The sequence below is a fragment of the Astatotilapia calliptera genome, chromosome 2 (genome assembly GCF_964374335.1).
Source record: "Astatotilapia calliptera chromosome 2, fAstCal68.1, whole genome shotgun sequence".
Classification (NCBI taxonomy): domain Eukaryota; kingdom Metazoa; phylum Chordata; class Actinopteri; order Cichliformes; family Cichlidae; genus Astatotilapia; species Astatotilapia calliptera.
Window position 1 is genome coordinate 27,907,391 of NC_137423.1, and position 18,390 is coordinate 27,925,780.

Below are 18,390 nucleotides of genomic sequence, written 5' to 3' on the forward strand. Positions count from 1 at the left end.
ATATGTATGTAGGACATAAACATTAACTATTGATGTAAAAGTACATTGAAGAATCGGAGGGTAATTAAAATTATTGCAGCTGTGCCTTTGAAATCTTGTAATCTTGTTGCTTTTGAAATGGTTGCTTTAGCCATGAGGACCAGGTCTTACAGGTAGTAGCACTCTTCAGTGCAGCTTAGGTTTGTCAAAAAGGCGATGAGTGTGTTATCAGTTTGCAGCTGAGTAGGGTCAAGGTCACAATTCCATGTAAACTGGTTGTGAATGAATAAATCGCAGGAAATCATAAACCTTTTGCTGTCAGTTGCCGTCTGCATATACAGAAATCCACATGAAAGTGAAAAACCACACTGTTTACCTACTTCCACTCAGTGTCCAGCCAGAATCTCTGAAATTCAGAAATTCCTCCAAAAACAGTAACATAGTTTCTTCAGGAGAGTGATTCAACTGCAACATGACAAAGACAACCTTGGCAACCTTGCTCTGACATAATAGAACCAGAATACAACCAGTTGGCAACTAGTCTAAGTCTCCTACTGCAAAGAGATGCATTGCAGATAAGTTGTATCCATTAGCACAGACTGACTCAGATTGATCCCGATGTGTTTATAATCTCTCTGCTTGTATAAATTTTAAATACATTTTTGCAAATCTTAGCTGATTTTTCTGAAAGTGAGTCAGATGACAAGTGTTTGGAGACAGGTTGCCTCCCATCAGGCGACCTGTGCAATCATCTTGCAATCTTAAGTGGTCCCCCAGTGGCTGAGGACTTTGGATACTCATCTACTTGCAAGCCATTGCATTTTTAAAAAAAAATTAAATGCAATCATCCAGCAACCACCAATTTTTCCAAGTCAAGTGTATTTTTGTTTTTTTCTATTTTGATTTGCAGCAATGTGACAATCAAAAAGTCATTGACTTCAGTGATTAATATCCACTGGCAGTATGGAGTGGGTGGGTCCCACTTTTCTGTTTTATTATGTGGATAAACTCTACACAGCACTTCCAGAGGCCTCCAGTGGCACACCTGCCAATTTTGAACTAAACTGCATGAATGGCTGTTAAACATCACAAACATACAGAGATTTCTTCATTTCCTCATTTATTAGAGCAAGTTTTGCATTATGAAGAATGAAGAAGGTAGGAAACTAAAAGATGTCATTTAGAAATCTATGGGTGCTGACATGTTTATGGAGCGGTGCGGTCAGGATATCTTCACCTCTGCTGTGATATTAAATCACGGGAGTAGATGAAGCCACATGCAGGACACAGCGACTCTCTTATTCAATCTGCACAATATAAACACAGAAAAACTCAACCAAACAACCGTCTGTAAACGTTTAAATACATTTTAAATTTATTCTAAAATCTACCGACTGGTCTGCTGACTCAGCCTCTGGATAGAGCAAACTAATTTTGGCAAGTAATAATTGCCAGCTAATAGTCATCACATGCCATCCTTCTAATGCAAGTAAAGCCTGCTCAAGGTGACTTATCTTATAGTGCTTGAACTACAGACTGAAAACCAGAAAGCTTCCTGCCCCTATAATTTTACCCCCTTACTATATGCTGAATCTCTCTTTTTGGAGATTAAGCTAAAATGTTTGACTATAAAATATCAGGTAATATTGCTAAATCCTTAGATAATGAGGGGCAAAAGTAAACATATTATTGATCTTGCAGGAGGAGTATTTGTGCTGAGCTGAAACCAGCTAACACGCTAACTGGCAAACACCAGTAGGTTAAACTGTTTAGTTTGCAGGAGATGTGTGTGTCTGTGTGTGCAGTTTGTGTCTCTGGGTACATGTGCGTGTGAATGAGTGAGTGTTATTTTCAGGGGTGCACACGAAGGAGGAAGAGTGAGGGTGTTGTTTACTCCTTATTCTGTGGATATATAGTGCATCCCAATCCTGCCAAATCCTGGTCTTCAATTACCAGGAGGAGCAGAAAATTACAACAGTGCTCCCAACTGTCACTTTAGAGCTCGGTTTGACTCTCGGGGAGAGGCAGTCTGATCTAATTACCCAGCCCCTGAAAAGGCTCAGCCAATAACACAGATACCGCCCAGGCTGCGAGGAAAAAACACACATATACACACACAACAGGAAAACACAAACTCCACTTAGCTTTTCATTTTATGCAGGAATGGAGGAAAAAATGAAAAAGAAATATAGACACCGAGTGCGTGACTCGTGCTGTATGTCGCTCCACATTGGCATACAGAGAGAGACTGAGCCGAAGAGGGAGAAAGAGACGTGAAGGTCAGACTTCATTCAAAATGGAGAAATTATTAGGATTCTCCCCACTCCCTCTCCACCCTCCCTCCTTTCTCTGTGAATATTGTAACTCCTTTTGTGTTGTGAGAGGACACATCCTTGTGCTTTGGAGACTGACGTCGTCTTCTGTCAGGCCGAGGAACGTTTCTGCTCTGCAGCTAAAATGCACAATGATATCCCGTGCGAATGCTGTCAATGGGATCACTTTTAGAGTTATCTCCTTCTGAAGTTACAGATCAGGCGAGAGGGAAACGTAGAAACCTCTTTATTTTTCCTGCTTTTTGATTGGATGTGCTCTGTGACCTGCCTGAGCAGGAAGAGACAATCCTGCATGTGTTAGCTCAGCTCAACATGGGCTCTCTATCCAAAATGGAGGAAGCTTCTCCATCTTAATTTAACTTCTGAAATGATCTTTCTATTTTTTTCTCCTGATGCCTGCATGCATGATAAAATGTCAGTTTAAGTAAGCCTGCACCAGGTTTGGAACCTGCAAAAATCCCCCTCTCATCTGTATTTTGGCCTCTTCTTCTCTGATGCTCCCTCGAAATGAGATTCTGTCTGGGAATTCGTGGTGGTTGTGTTATGTCCGTAAACAAGGTCATTTGGAATAAAGGTGCACAGGCCGCCTTAGGGGGGTCCACACACACACATATACAGAGAGAGAGAGCGCGCGCCTGGGTTGAACTGTTAGAGGAACATAGACAAAAAAAGAAAAAAACAGCCTTTTTTAGACTCTGTGTCCTATTAGCTCCGACGCAGAGCAAATGTAGCGTGTTTGATTCTGCGTGATCTGCGAGAGCATGGCCTTTCCGCCGGCAGGTTGGGATGAGCGAGAGACGGACCGGCTCTGATGTTGATGAAGAGCAAACAAGCCTGTGCTTCATGACAACTGCTGCTGCTGCTGCTGCTGCAGAGGTCCACAGCAGACTCTCTCTGCAGTGGAGATGACGAAGACGAGGAGGAGGAGGAGGAGATTCAAAGATGGGGAGGGAATCCTGCAGAGAGAAACCCTCGTCCTGCTTCTCCTGCGTGCTCATTATTTGCATTTTTGGGGTAATTGTTAGAGCAGGTTTTGGATGCTCTAGCTCAGCCGGGTGGGGTGGGGGGTGCAGAAGCAGTTCTTGATCAGCCGTGCGGAGTCTCAGACGAGAAAGCTGTGAGACTTCTGCTGATGATGTAGGTGGGCTATAAATAGGCTGTTATTTTTACCCCTGCCATTTTGGCCTCATTTCTGCTTTTCCCCTGTGTTTCCTCTGTGCCACCGCGATGATTTAGTGATGGCGATGGCGATGATGGTGAGTGATGAGTGCCCGGCTATGCGAGCACAACATCCTGGGAAGTTGTGGCCATAAAAAAGGGGTAAACTAGGACAGAAATGAGCCTCCTGTTTTAATCCCCCAGTGCACCATGGCCCTGCTAACTGGCTCTTACATAAGAGCCCAGAGAGCAAGAAAAAAGGAGGCAGAGACGGAGAGAGCCCGAGTGTGTGAAAGAAGACTCTGCAGCTCGAAAAAATGAAATCCCAAACTTGCCAGCCTCGGCCTGAGGGAGCTGAACATCTTATGCAGAAAGATTTCAAATAAAGTTTGCTCTTAATTATTAAAGACAAGGCGCTCTTAAAGATGCATCTGTAGATGTGATGAAGTTAACCGAGAGAAGGCATTGTGATTGTATTTTTTTATTGCCATAGTGTCCCCGCAGCTCCACGGGACCACGTTCTCAATCTCAAAGCAGCAGCGATTTGAAAAATGTGTGAACTAAGAACATTTTTTTGCCCATTTCTATTCATGTTTAAAACATTTACAGGCTTTCAGGAGATGACAATGCACACCAAACAATATACATTTCAGCACTTTGTCATAAATTTTTTTCCCATGGTAGCACTTCCATTATGATTTTATAAATAGTGGAATGACGTAAAGTCTTTGATTTATCAAAATAAGCAAATCCAGACACCACTGCTTGTGTTTTTTAATGGTAAACAACAGATTTTTATTATTTAATATTTATTGTCCCTGATTTATAAAATTGCATATCCTCCTGAGGCCCAATTTCTGAACAGAGATGTGCAAAGGTGACCCTCATAAGCCCTCAAATAAGGACAGCGGGTTTGTTTTACAGCTTAACACTGTAAAATGATCATCATGAAGCCTTTTTGTTCACATCACCTCTCTTATAAGGACAGTTTACCTTTCATTTATTTTTGTATTAGTTCAAATTCAGTGATAAGCAGCAAGATTCATTTGTTCCCATTACAAACACTGTATTTCACAAAATGGTGAAACTGAAGAAATAAAGAATAAAAGGACATATGAACTAATATATTGATGGAAAGTGCAATTATGAATAAAGACAAATTATGATTGTGCGACACTGAGGGATCCTTGTTGTTGAACTGAATGTCCAATGAATGTAAAGTGTAAATGTAGCATGACTTTTACTGGATGATCTGGCTACTCAGTGGCCTTTTTCATTGCCACGTACGAATGAATGGACCGCTAACACAATAAATCGATGATGTGACCGTAATCAGCTGTGACAAGGAAAACCCGCGGTTATGACAAACACTTCAACCTATACTGGGAATTCTCCCACAGGCTGCTATTATTATTAATGGTCGTGTGACGCCATCATGTTTTATATCAATCAGTGTGTTTGTTTGTGCGTGTGTGTGAGGGGGTTCGTCTTACACGTCTACGCTAGATTTAGCCCCCATAGTTAGATTGTGTGGCCAGTCTCTCTCAGACAGCCTCAGGGGTTTGGTGCGGCCGGGTGCCAGCCCGTCTCAGCTCTGGCCAACTTGTCATCTATAACAGGAAGTGCGTCACCCTGACTGAACCTGTTGGATATGACTGGCCTGTGCTCGACGGCTCTTTTTTTAAGGAGCCCATTGACCAGACGTTGAACCCTGCTTTTTTTTTTTTTTTTTTATCTCTTTATGGGATAAAAGTAAAACCAGCATAGTGTCCAAATTCCACACTTTGTTAAGTACAGTAATTACTAGCTTTAATAGTTTCCCAATCTTGTCATTAGAATAAAATATGCAGTAAATTTCATAATAAAAGCAGAAAAGAATTTCTCAATAAAAAGACATTGTCAGCATCAGCTTACGATTTATGGAGGCTTGAACTGAGGCTGATGTAAAAAGTGTGCTTTAACAAGAAGGAAACCAGACAGAACCAGGCTCCGGGAGCGCGGCCATCTGCCTCGGCCAGTTGGAATGGTTTCTCGGATTTGCCAAACAGCATCTGATTTTGAGTTAATCCTGATCCCCACATTTGATGGCATTTTCCATTTGAACCTATTATTTCCGGAAGAATGGCTTTCATGTCTGGTGCTCTTCAGGTTTGCCAACATCCTGCAGGGATGTTTACATTACTCTGCGCAGTGAAGGTCAAATAAAATGAACCCAGCCTGCTCGTGGCCGCCTCCACCTGTTTCTGCGTTGAATCCTATATTTCTTTATCCCTCTCTGTGTGTGTAGGATCACTACAACCGCAGCCTGCATGATGGACCTGCGCCGCTACCCTCTAGATGAGCAAAACTGCACCCTGGAGATCGAAAGCTGTAAGTACCGTTGTCCCTGACAACCAGCTCTCACACCCACACGAAGACATCGAATTAAAGAGATCCCACGTACGCATGCAGCTCGGAAAACCGTCCTGAAAACAGTCTGCCAGCCCAGTGGCACCGAGGTAGAAAGACAGTTGATAAGACAGGATGTAAAATGCTGAGAAAGGCTGATGAGATATCAAGAGATATGCATCAAGAAGAGGAACATCACTAATGGCTCAGTGACTGATAACATCCAGCCTAATTAATTCAACTGCTACTGCAGTGGCTTCCCAAGGCGAGGAGGAGCCTGATTAGGTCCAGTATTTCAGGAGGGTGCTGATAGTGGATGTTGTGTTCAGCTTTCTCGTGAAGCCGCCTCCATGTTTGTGAAGTACAAAGACTCAGTTTCACGTGGAGTTTGTAATTGTACGTGATCCGGTGCTCTCGAGTCAGGGGAGCGAGGAAAGAGAGGAGGAACGTGAGAGAGAAAGACGAGGTCCTCTGCGTGTATTATCTGGGTCCCCTAGGAGAAGGATTATGGGGCTGGGATGTGGTGTAGGCCCAGTCTTCCCGGGTTTGATCACACTATTGCCAGCAGCGTTAAGCAGCACAAAAACAGCGCGGGTCAGAACCACCCCCCCTCCCCCGCTGCTCCTCTCCCATTATGCTTGCCATCTCTCTCCCCATCACCCTCTCTTTCCGTTTCTCATCTCCTTTCTTCGCACGGTCTCATCCTCTTCTTTTTTTTCCCTCCCAGCCTTTTTATCTCTCTCTCCATCACTCATATGCTCTTTTTTTCTCTCCTCCTCTCTCAGGCAGAAATACACACACACACACACACACACACACACACACACACACACACACACACACACACACACACACACACACACACAGCTCCAGTTTTGATCACCAGGCAGTATCTGCTCTCATATGGATTAACTGGCAACGGTTTTAACGTTGGAATCTCTTCATGCCAGAGCATGCTATTTTATTCAGACTAATGAGCCCAGAGAAGTCTCACTCCCCTTGATAAACTCAATGCATTTTTAACAGACACAAGTTTTAAAACCCCAGAAACCCCCGATACATCAGCGACTCACTGCTGCGGCTCAGGCCGTGGGACTCACGTGCTGCACTGAGGAAAAAAAAAAGAAAGCATTTCTTCCCCTCTAACACCAACTAATACGATCTGTTATGCACATATAAATGCTGACATACAGTATCCATGCACATCTTTGGCTCAGGCACCCTTCATATCAGTCTTGATAGACCAGGTTGAGTGCAGTGATGTAATGCACTAACAGAGACAATGGTCTGGAACGAATGGAGCTACAAACTAACTGAATGTACTGGCCATAAACTGCTCCCTTCATATTGAAAAAAAACTCCCCTCTACCAAATGACTCAACACCCCGCTGATCCCCAGCCTGACGTAGCCGATAAGAACTTAACCGAGCTGCACCTCAACAGCAGCATGGTACACTAATTGGGGTAATGCTGTGACGATAACGGTAGAGCTTATTTATCTGCTGGTGTGGAGTTCCAGCATCCACTGCTTTATGCTCTGCAGATGCATTCAGTATTCAGTGCCATAGTTTGCCCTGGCAAGAAAAGCTTTAATTAAAGAATAAGACTAATTTTAAACAAATATCGGAGAAGTTGGTGCTCCCTCTGCACCAGAGAGCTTCTGTGTTGCACTGATGGACATCCTTCTTCATTACTGTCATCACACACTGTGAGTTTGTTTTGAGTCGATCCCACGTACTTCATCCTGCTGCTGTGAATACTCACCAGAGCACCAAATGTGTTGCAGAACCTTAACAGATGCAGAATTTACTCCTGTTTGAGTAATATTGGCCATGAGCTACAGGACCCAGCTGTTTCGGGGGATTTCTTTTTTTTTCTTTCAAACAAAAACAGCAACAAAAAAAAAGAAGAAGAAAGAAAGAAAATCTGTATTTGTGTGCCATTACCTTAACTGTCAGTGATGCAAGATGTTAAAACCACCCTAGAGACAGAGTTTCTTTCTTCCACAGCAGACACATCGCAGTAGGAAAAGCACAGGTATAAATAATATACCGAATGGTGGCTGTTGAGTTTCCTGACATTGTGCATGCAGGTTCGTGCAGAAGGAAGCCATTGCTGATATTATTAGTAACACCTGAGCTTCTCCAACTATGACAAATCAAAATGTCTGCTGTGAAAAAAAAAAGGCCTGTGGGTGAAGCCGGCTGCCCGTCCGACCAATAACAACCCGACGTGACTAACTTCACCTTCAGTGTCAGCGCCATAGCAACAAAGAATTTTGTGTTAATTTTTAAAAATCAAAGCCTCGGACTTTAATTATTCATCACATCTGAATAGGTCACTGCCTCTATTTTGAGCATGCGGCAGTCAAAGTGGAGCTTTGGAGTAGGGAGACGGCCATTCCCTGGGTGAGCACACGACGCCGCTCCGTTGACTGTAGCAGGATAAAGTTCAGACGAGAACATGTTTCTTGGTACATATACATGCTTCACACACAGAGAGTTGAAAATGCTGAGTGTTGATTAATTTTTTATATGCAGATAGGTTCCTTTGTCTCCATTCACGATGTGTGCAGCTATGTAGAAATTAGCTTCCTGCTTTAAAGTGCTGAAAAATAAACACGTTGTCAACCAGATAACTTCTTGCAGTTACACGAATTGTTTCAGGTTGATGGAAACAGGTTATGGAAACAAACCTGCAGTGAACCGGCAGCCACATATTTAGTGAGCGTCCCTCTGTTTCTTGTCCCGGTGACGGAGCTGAGAGACTTCTACTTCCTGCAAGTTCTTGAAATCACCAACAATCACCTCCTTCTTACGCTCATGATTAATTTTGAGTGACAAATGGATAAATGCATGTTTATAGAGATTACGCTTACACAAAGTTTGCCAGCAAATACTCAGAGCACCGCTCAAAGATTTCTGAGGGCTGTAGGTGTTTCTGTAATCTTCCCTGCTGTTTATAACCTTAAAATTTTAAAATGTGACAAGCCCCTAATGCAAAGATGGCCTCTGCAGCAGTGGCTGGATAAATGGGAGATCTTAAATGTGTGTTAGTTTAATGATCCTCACCCTAACCACAACCATAGAGATTTGTTTCTGCAGTGAGCGCCGCGGGCCTTTTCTCTGGCTTGTGGCTCTTAAAGTCAAATTGCAACACCTCCTTAAATTTTAAACACTTTAAATACTTTAAACCAAAAGTGATTTCATATTTTTAGAGCCCTAAAATGGCACCTTCATTCTATTTTCCAAGAAAGCATAAAATATGTTGTTAAATTTCCTGTTATTTAAAGTTCCTAATCATCTTATGACCCCTCAGATGTAATCAGAGTTGGTGACGGCTGCTGTGGATATTGCCAAGCATTAAGTATAGTTAAGGGCAAAGACAGACAAAACCGCAGACGACTTTTAACATTACAGCACTTTGCTGTGATATATTATAGAGCATTAATGGATGGTGATAATGTTTCTCTAAGTGTCCTGGCTTTTTTCCCCTGCAGATGGATACACCACAGATGATATTGAGTTTTACTGGCGAGGTGGAGACGGCGCAGTGTCCGGCGTGGACAGGATAGAGCTGCCTCAGTTCTCGATCGTCGACTACAAACTCATCTCCAAGAACGTCGTCTTCTCCACAGGTGCGCAGAAGCTTCACTGGGTTTTGCAGGTTTTAATTAGCATAAGCTGCTGTGTTAACAATTTTTTGGCCTTTTATTTTTAACATAAAATCGACAGTCAGTATTAGAGAGAGAGTGTATGTGACAGGCTCGCTTGCGTCAAGGAAAATGTATTTGGTGTCACTGAGGAAACTCTATTTCTATCCCACTTCCTCTGCTCCTTTGCCTCCTTCAGGTTCCTACCCCCGCCTGTCCCTCAGCTTTAAATTGAAGAGGAACATTGGTTACTTCATCCTGCAGACATACATGCCTTCCATCCTGATTACCATCCTCTCCTGGGTCTCCTTCTGGATCAACTACGATGCATCGGCTGCCAGAGTGGCCCTGGGTAGGATCGGCTCGCTTCTGCTCAGCGCTGACCCTCAGAAATAACCCAGAGCCAAATGATAGCAGAGCATGAAAAGAGCCATTTAACGTACATTATTATGCTCAGGATTTCTGCATTATTGTGTCTGTGGCGAGCCTGATGTTTTCCCTGTATTTTCTCAGCGTTTACTTTTTTTCCTCATTAGCTCTAAGCACAGTGAGTGATAGCAGTGTGTGATAGGCTGCCTGGCTAAATGTCTGTTGTTCAGAGATGACTATATGCATGAGTCATGCAGAGCGAGAGGCACTGCAGCTCGACCTTGAAGTGTGCTGTCTTTCTCTCATCCTGTCTGTCTTTTGGAGCCTCTCGCTGGCCGGAGATCGCAGCTTATCAGAGCCCGAGCGCAGCTGTATTTGTTTAAATGCACCGTGCACTTTGGAGCTCACGCTCTCACGCCAATGTCAAACTGGCACGTCGGTAGCTTTTGCGTTTTGCGCGTCTCTTTCTTGTCACACACCGTTTGTTTTTTCGGAAGTGGGGACGGCTGGCAGGTCAGAGTCCCAGACGGTGCGTTTAGAGGGTAACGTGATTTAAAGATGTCCCCCCCCCCCTCCCCGCTCTGCTCTCAGCGTCCTAACCAAAAGAGAACAAGTGCAGCCAATGGGGAGACGAGGCTCCGTGCTACAGTGACAGTGCTGGCTGCCGGGTTATTTATAATACGTGTGAATCTGACCAAATGCAGATTGTGCAGGCAGATGACTAATGTATCAAACACAATGTGTACATGTCAGGAAAGCAGGTGAATCGTGCTGTGACTAACAACAGATGTTTACAGTGGCAATGTGGCCCTTTTTTTTTAAAGCCTACAGTTTGTTCCATCATCATTGGTTGCACGACGGGATGTAAGCTATCGCAGTCTCAGGTGTTTTTTTTAATCCATATGGACTCACATTCTCTCAAATTTGACTGCTTGTGTTCATTAAACACTATACATTGTACAGCATAAGAGCAAATGCACATGTTCCCGAGCACGTATACTTTGGAGATGAGCATCTGAGCTCAGTTAGTTTGATGCTGGGGCAAATTCCAGCGAAGCGAGAAAGACATCTGTGTTCATTCATTATGCACTGCCTCTATAGTAGATCCTCAGTTGTAAGCAGCTTATATAAAATGCAGAGTTATGGCATCAGATGCAGAAAACTGTGCAGTTTGTTGCCTAAAACCAGTGGAATAAAATGGCAGACAGTAGCTATAGTGCACCATAGCCTGCACAGGGAATGACTCACCTATAGACTTGGGCAGAGCGGTGCTTTGGGCCAAACGCTAACATCAGCATGTTAAGCTCTGCATGCTAATGTGACCACACTGATGACTAACATCAAATTTAAAGGGTTCATCGTGGTAGTATTAGTATTAAGGTGCTAAATAATCAGGCCTCATCTTATCTTAAAGACCTGATAGTATTGTATCACCCAAATAGAGCACTTTGCTCTCATACTGCTAGTTTACTTGTGGTTTCTAGAGTATTAAAAGGTAGAAAGGGGGAAAAGCCGTCAGCTTTCAGGCCCCTCTTTTGTGGAATCAGCTCCCAGTTTGGATTTGTGAGACGGACACTATCACTGCTTTTAAGATTAGGCTTAAAACTTTCCTTTTTTGATAAACATATACAGTGGGGCAAAAAAGTATTTAGTCAGCCACCGATTGTGCAAGTTCCCCCACTTAAAATGATGACAGAGGTCAGTAATTTGCACCAGAGGTACACTTCAACTGTGAGAGACAGAATGTGAAAAAAAAATCCATGAATCCACATGGTAGGATTTGTAAAGAATTTATTCGTAAATCAGGGTGGAAAATAAGTATTTGGTCAATAACAAAAATACAACTCAATACTTTGTAACATAACCTTTGTTGGCAATAACAGAGGTCAAACGTTTACTATAGGTCTTTACCAGGTTTGCACACACAGTAGCTGGTATTTTGGCCCATTCCTCCATGCAGATCTTCTCGAGAGCAGTGATGTTTTGGGGCTGTCGCCGAGCAACACGGACTTTCAACTCCCGCCACAGATTTTCTATGGGGTTGAGGTCTGGAGACTGGCTAGGCCACTCCAGGACTTTCAAATGCTTCTTACGGAGCCACTTCTTTGTTGCCCGGGCGGTGTGTTTTGGATCATTGTCATGTTGGAAGACCCAGCCTCGTTTCATCTTCAAAGTTCTCACTGATGGAAGGAGGTTTTGGCTCAAAATCTCACGATACATGGCCCCATTCATTCTGTCCTTAACACGGATCAGTCGTCCTGTCCCCTTGGCAGAAAAACAGCCCCATAGCATGATGTTTCCACCCCCATGCTTCACAGTAGGTATGGTGTTCTTGGGATGCAACTCAGTATTCTTCTTCCTCCAAACACGACGAGTTGAGTTTATACCAAAAAGTTCTACTTTGGTTTCATCTGACCACATGACATTCTCCCAATCCTCTGCTGTATCATCCATCTGCTCTCTGGCAAACTTCAGACGGGCCTGGACATGCACTGGCTTCAGCAGCGGAGCACGTCTGGCACTGCGGGATTTGATTCCCTGCCGTTGTAGTGTGTTACTGATGGTGACCTTTGTTACTTTGGTCCCAGCTCTCTGCAGGTCATTCACCAGGTCCCCCCGTGTGGTTCTGGGATCTTTGCTCACCGTTCTCATGATCATTTTGACCCCACGGGATGAGATCTTGCGTGGAGCCCCAGATCGAGGGAGATTATCAGTGGTCTTGTATGTCTTCCATTTTCTGATGATTGCTCCCACAGTTGATTTTTTCACACCAAGCTGCTTGCCTATTGTAGATTCACTCTTCCCAGTCTGGTGCAGGTCTACAATACTTTTCCTGGTGTCCTTCGAAAGCTCTTTGGTCTTGGCCATGGCGGAGTTTGGAGTCTGACTGTTTGAGGCTGTGGACAGGTGTCTTTTATACAGATGATGAGTTCAAACAGGTGCCATTCATACAGGTAACGAGTGGGGGACAGAAAAGCTTCTTACAGAAGACGTTACAGGTCTGTGAGAGCCAGAGATTTTCCTTGTTTGAGGTGACCAAATACTTATTTTCCACCCTAATTTACGAATAAATTCTTTACAAATCCTACCATGTGGATTCATGGAATTTTTTTTTTCACATTCTGTCTCTCACAGTTGCAGTGTACCTCTGGTGCAAATTACTGACCTCTGTCATCATTTTAAGTGGGGGAACTTGCACAATCGGTGGCTGACTAAATACTTTTTTGCCCCACTGTAGTTCATGCTGGATCAGGTGACTCTAAATCCTCCCTTAGTTACGCTGCAGTAGGTCTAGGCTGCTTTGGGCTTCCCATGATGCACTTTGTTTCTTGCCTTGCTCACTCATTATGTGTTTATAAACCACTCTGTGTTTTATCATTAGTTAATATTAATCTCTGGCTCTCCTCTACAGTGTGTTTTTTGTCCTGTCTCCCTCCCCCCAACCAGTCGCAGCAGATAGCTGCCCCTCTCTGAGCCTGGTGCTACTGGAGGTTTCTTCCTGTTAAAAGGGAGTTTTTCCTTCCCACTGTTTCCAAGTGCTTGCTCAAAGGGGGCAGTTTGACTGTTGGGATTTTCTCTGTATTATTGTATGGTCTTTACCTTACAGTATAAAGCACCTCAAGGCAACTCGTAAATAAATAAATAAAATTTGATTTTAAAGCTCTTAAAGCTTTAAATTCTAGACAGAAATCTGGATGAAGCACAAAAGTGATTATCATTATAACAGTTGAATATTGCGACTAAACTTCACTAACACCTGACACAAAACATCACATGCGGGGCTTTTGTCTCTGAAACTGTGACTCTGCTGATGTCCAGGGATCACCACGGTGCTGACCATGACCACCATCAACACCCACTTGCGAGAGACGCTCCCCAAGATCCCCTACGTGAAGGCTATTGACATGTACCTGATGGGGTGCTTTGTCTTTGTCTTCCTGGCCCTGCTGGAGTACGCCTTCGTCAACTACATCTTCTTCGGCCAGGGCCCCCAGCGACAGAAGAAGGCGGCCGAGAAAGCAGCCACCGCCAATAACGAGAAGCTGAGACCCGACCCCAACAAGGTACGTGCGCGAGCCGAGCTCCTCCAAAGGTATCCGTGTTGTCAGTTAATGTGCGTGTTTGTTTCTGTGCGAGAAAATTACCTCTTCTCCTTTCAAGGTCAATGTGATGCTGTGATCAATGCTTGATATCCTTTACCAGCACTCTTTACTCCTGCTCTAGCTCTCCATTTCTCACTGGTTTAGCCCTGTGTATCAACTTTATTACTCAGCTAGGATCTGAAAGAGTGAATGCAGAAGCAATGACTGGCTTATACTTTATCTCCATATTTCTGTGTCTCCCAAAGGGCAAGGCGCCTCGGAAAAATCACTGGCTGTGGTGCCAAAGCCTTCTCTTTAAATTTTATTCAGCTGCTAAAGTTAGCAAGAACAACGGCAGCATAAGGAAAAAGAAATCAAACACCCTTTCCTTCTGAGTGTGGCAAGCTACGATTTCCCCCTAAGTAACAGTGCTGATTTTGTATGCTTGCAGTGGCTGGTGGGAAATGTAGTTCAGAGAGATGATGCTCTGTATGCCAGAATGAAACAGAGGGAAATTGACGCATATGACTCGATGTGGGATCCCATCTTTGTGGACGATGCCGCATTAGGACTAGGCGAGCAAAGAAATAAGGTACTGGAGGTTTTGAAAGTCAAAACTAACAATGTCATCAATCTGAATCAATCCAGATCAGAGGAAAATGCTGTAGTTTTTTTGTGCATTTCTTTGATTTTTTATAGATTTTTTAAGGCAACCTTGATCATCACTCCCACCATTGTGTTTTTTTCCCTCTCTTGGTTTGCTCTTCATGCATTTTCCTGACAAACATGGCTTAGCAGTTTGATTTCTGCAGGCATTAATTTAATCTTAACTTGGGCTGTACATCTGAATTAATAGGAAATGAGAACAAGAGAAATGAAAACATCAGTAGCTCCTCTTAAGATAATATCATCTAGACCGAAATACTGTATCTCTAAGGTGACTGATTAATCTCTTGAAACTAAGTGAAGCAATTGAAAAGAAAACAAAAGCAAAGAGAAAAAAAAAGCATCTCCAGATAAGAGAAAGAAATCATTTGCAGTTTGATGAAAAGCTCCAACTAAGTGGCTTCGCTTTAAACCCCCTAAAAAAAAATCAACAAAATGCATCAGGCTGACATTTACAGCAGGACGGGATTGGATTATTGGGATGTTTTTCCTCAGAAGTCAGGCTATGGATGAAGAAATGTTGATCCGAATTCACTTCCCACAACGTCTTTCCTGACCTGCCCTGAACCTTTTAGCCTCTCCTCCATCTTTGCAAAGTCCTTTACAGTTTCTCTCAACCTTCTCCTGTCACATTTTCCTTTTCCTTTGCTTTTCTCTTTTCTGTTTTTGTTCAGTTTGTCTTGTGAATCGACAGAATTTTAACCACACGCTGGTTGAAATTCTGACATGGCAATGAAGGTTTCTCCATGAGAATTAAGTTTGTGGAGTGCGTTGTGCTTTTCCAGGAGTGTTATCTCATAGTCTTGTGGTTGTATTGTCACTCAGATAATGACGACAGATGATCAATGATTTATTTAGAGCTTTTTTTAAAGTGCTTAAAATCTTTTCTTCACTGTAAGTAACACGATTTTTGACTCATTTGCATTACCCATTCTAGCACCCCATCAGTGTTTTTACACAGTAAACTGCATAATTATCATTACAACTTCAATTATAATTTTGCTAGACGTAGACTGAACGCTCCAAAATTTCCTCCCTGGCAGTAACTTCTCATGGCTGCGCCTGTTTTGTTTTGTTTTGTTTTGTTTGCACCTTCACACAGATGACCCCCGACGACAACATCCTCTTCAGCACCTTGGAGATGAAGAATGAGATGGGCGGCGCCGGGGATCTGTCCCGGGGCCTCGGAGCACCCGGAGACCCCCGCAACACCATGCTGGCCTATGATAGCTCGACGCTGCAGTACCGCAGGGCAGCCATGGCACGCCAGAACTATGGCCACAGCGCCTTGGAGCGCCACGCCCAGAAGAAGTCGCGCCTACGGAGACGGGCTTCCCAGCTCAAGGTGAACATCCCAGACCTGTCTGACGTGAACTCTATTGACAAGTGGTCCAGGATGATCTTCCCCACTGTCTTCTCCTTCTTCAACGTGGTCTACTGGCTTTACTACGTCCATTAAACCGAGCCGGCTCGCGGCAGGCATGTAAAGAAAGAGGGAAGAAGGGGAGGAGGGAAAAAATAAGAGGAGATGAGAGAGAGGATGTGTGTGAGAGAGAGAATGTGAGATGAACAGTGCACCGACTTTTTTTAGGTGGTTCGTTTTAGAGAAAATACGGAGATACAAAAGACTTTTAGACGGACTGCAGCAGCACCCAACACTTCAGTCGGCAGTGACTCTTTTAGGATTTGGGAAACACCTTCAAATCGACTGTCAAGCTCTTGAGAAAAGAAGAGAGAGTTTTAAAAAGACAGAAACGGTGCCTGTTCCAGAATTTCAGTATATCACTAATATTTGTCATTCGTAGCTTACTCTCTGTGGATCAAATATTTATGCTTGTGTTTGCATATACTTTTAAGGATTTCTTTTGTTTAGTATCTATTTACTTCGTAGCCGAGCTGTCTGCATCCAGGAAAGCTTTATAAATGATTTTAAAGGAGTCATCCTTGGATAGTCTATTTTCCTATAATTATTGTATATCAAAAACATCCTTTAAAAGCATGCTTATGTTTGATTTCATTTGCATCTCACGATGATGATGATGATGATGGAGTGCAAAGCATTTTTAGTTGTGCTAGTAGAGGTTGTCCTGTCAGCTAACGTTTGCAGCTTTGGCTTAGCACGACTCACCTGGGTGGATTGTTTTGAGCGTCGCTGGATGGGAACAGGTGGACAGCAGGGGGCGTGCTCTTCTCTGGATGTCTATGTGGGGCTTTCGTGGTGGCAACACTCAACAGGAAAAGCTTGCTGTGTGCCGAAAGAAGAGTGGACACTGAAGCTTCAGCCAAGTTTCTGTTTTCGCTTTTGCTGATGGAATCGAATCCATTTCACCACGCGTGTTTATTTCTTCTTCTTTTCTTTTTCTCGTTTGTTTTGTTTGACTTAACTTGACTCCCTAAACTTTCCGCCATCACGCAAGGAGCTCGAGAGGCTTGAAACGGCTTCAACGCAACCTAGGCTGCTGTGGGGACTTTGAGCTGAGTTTCATTGCAACCAGACTTGCTGCATAAATATGGCAATCCACAATCCATCATTATCAGTAGAATTGAATGATAGAAGTATGATGCGTTCCATTGTGCTTATAGGTTTCTGTTTTGAAAAAAATGTAGATAAACATAAAGTCATATTTAAAGAAAAACAGATGATTCATTTTTATAAACCAGTACTCACATTATTGTGTAAATATTACGGATTTATTCTATTTAAATGGGTCTTCGTTGTTGTTTTTGCAGTTGAATTACAGATCAAATGTTCCATTCAGTCGAGAAAATAAAAAGATAACGAAAAAAGAAAAGAGCAATTTAACTGAGGATAAAAAAAAAGAAAGAAAAAGAAAACACAATTCACAACTTTGCTGACTCTGTACCTTTTGGGATTTTCTCTCTTTTTTTCTTTTTAATGGACTCTTAAAAGCATCTACTTGCTGAAACTAAAGCACTTCCAGACACCAGTGACTTTTGGGTCAATGTTTTGCTCTCCGGAAATGGCTTAACAAGGACCCCACTATCCAGGCATTGAAGTCAGGCATATTTTGTACAAAGTTTCTGTAAATTCCAATTGTAATATTTCATAATGACTGTAAATATCTTGTGTAATGATTGTCAGCAATTATGAAGATGTATCTAAATTCAATTAAAACTCAATTCAGTCTATCACTTCAACAACAGAGTACATGGGTGGCAGTTTTATGTGTCCTGCATGAATGAGAGCCTGATTACTGACTGTCTGAGCTGCATGGCTGATTGAGTGTCTGCATGAGCGAATGAACAACTGAGCCCAGCACGGGGAATGAGTAGGCATATGAGAGGAGCAAATGTAGGGGGTGAAAAGAGAGTCGAGAGTGCTGCAGCTGGGACTATTGGCTGCATAATGGATGGAGTGGAGGAGTTGGAGTGAGAGGCTGTGGCGGTGGTCTAGGCTGGCTGTGATGGGCTTGGCTGGGGTTTGAGCGGGGCTAAGCTTAACCCGGGCCTCGGGGGGGGCATTAACGCAGAGAGCCATAGATATGGAGGCACTCTGCAGACTCGACTGTGGCCCTCTGGCTGAAGCCACGAAGAGAAAGAAAATAAAGGACAAGAAAGAGAACGAGCCATCCATGCAGCCATCCGTGCCACGACCTCTCGCTGCATCCTCCCCCGTCACGCAGCAAAAGCGAGTGCACTCTGCGTGCACTGGCTGACCACTTAAATGGATGCTGGTGAATATTTAATGGTGCAAAACACTGAATATTTATTATTTAAAGCAGGATTTTGTTCTAGTGTGAAG

The 18,390-nt window shown here is 43.4% G+C and overlaps 1 protein-coding gene across 2 annotated transcripts in view; it reads left to right on the forward strand.

Annotated features, from left to right (window-relative positions):
• The window catches only part of gabrb2a (gamma-aminobutyric acid type A receptor subunit beta2a), a 33,248-nt gene extending 15,455 nt beyond the window's left edge, over positions 1-17,793 (forward strand). Inside the window, exons 5-10 of one of the 2 annotated variants that reach the window (XM_026191240.2) lie at positions 5,758-5,840; positions 9,358-9,495; positions 9,710-9,862; positions 13,699-13,943; positions 14,413-14,553; positions 15,730-17,793. In XM_026191240.2, coding sequence (XP_026047025.1) covers positions 5,758-5,840; positions 9,358-9,495; positions 9,710-9,862; positions 13,699-13,943; positions 14,413-14,553; positions 15,730-16,086 — 1,117 coding nt within the window. In that variant the 3' untranslated portion in view covers positions 16,087-17,793. The remainder of the gene's footprint in view (positions 1-5,757; positions 5,841-9,357; positions 9,496-9,709; positions 9,863-13,698; positions 13,944-14,412; positions 14,554-15,729) is intronic. The other variant, XM_026191241.2, reaches the window with a different exon arrangement.
• The last annotated feature ends 597 nt before the right edge of the window (positions 17,794-18,390 follow it).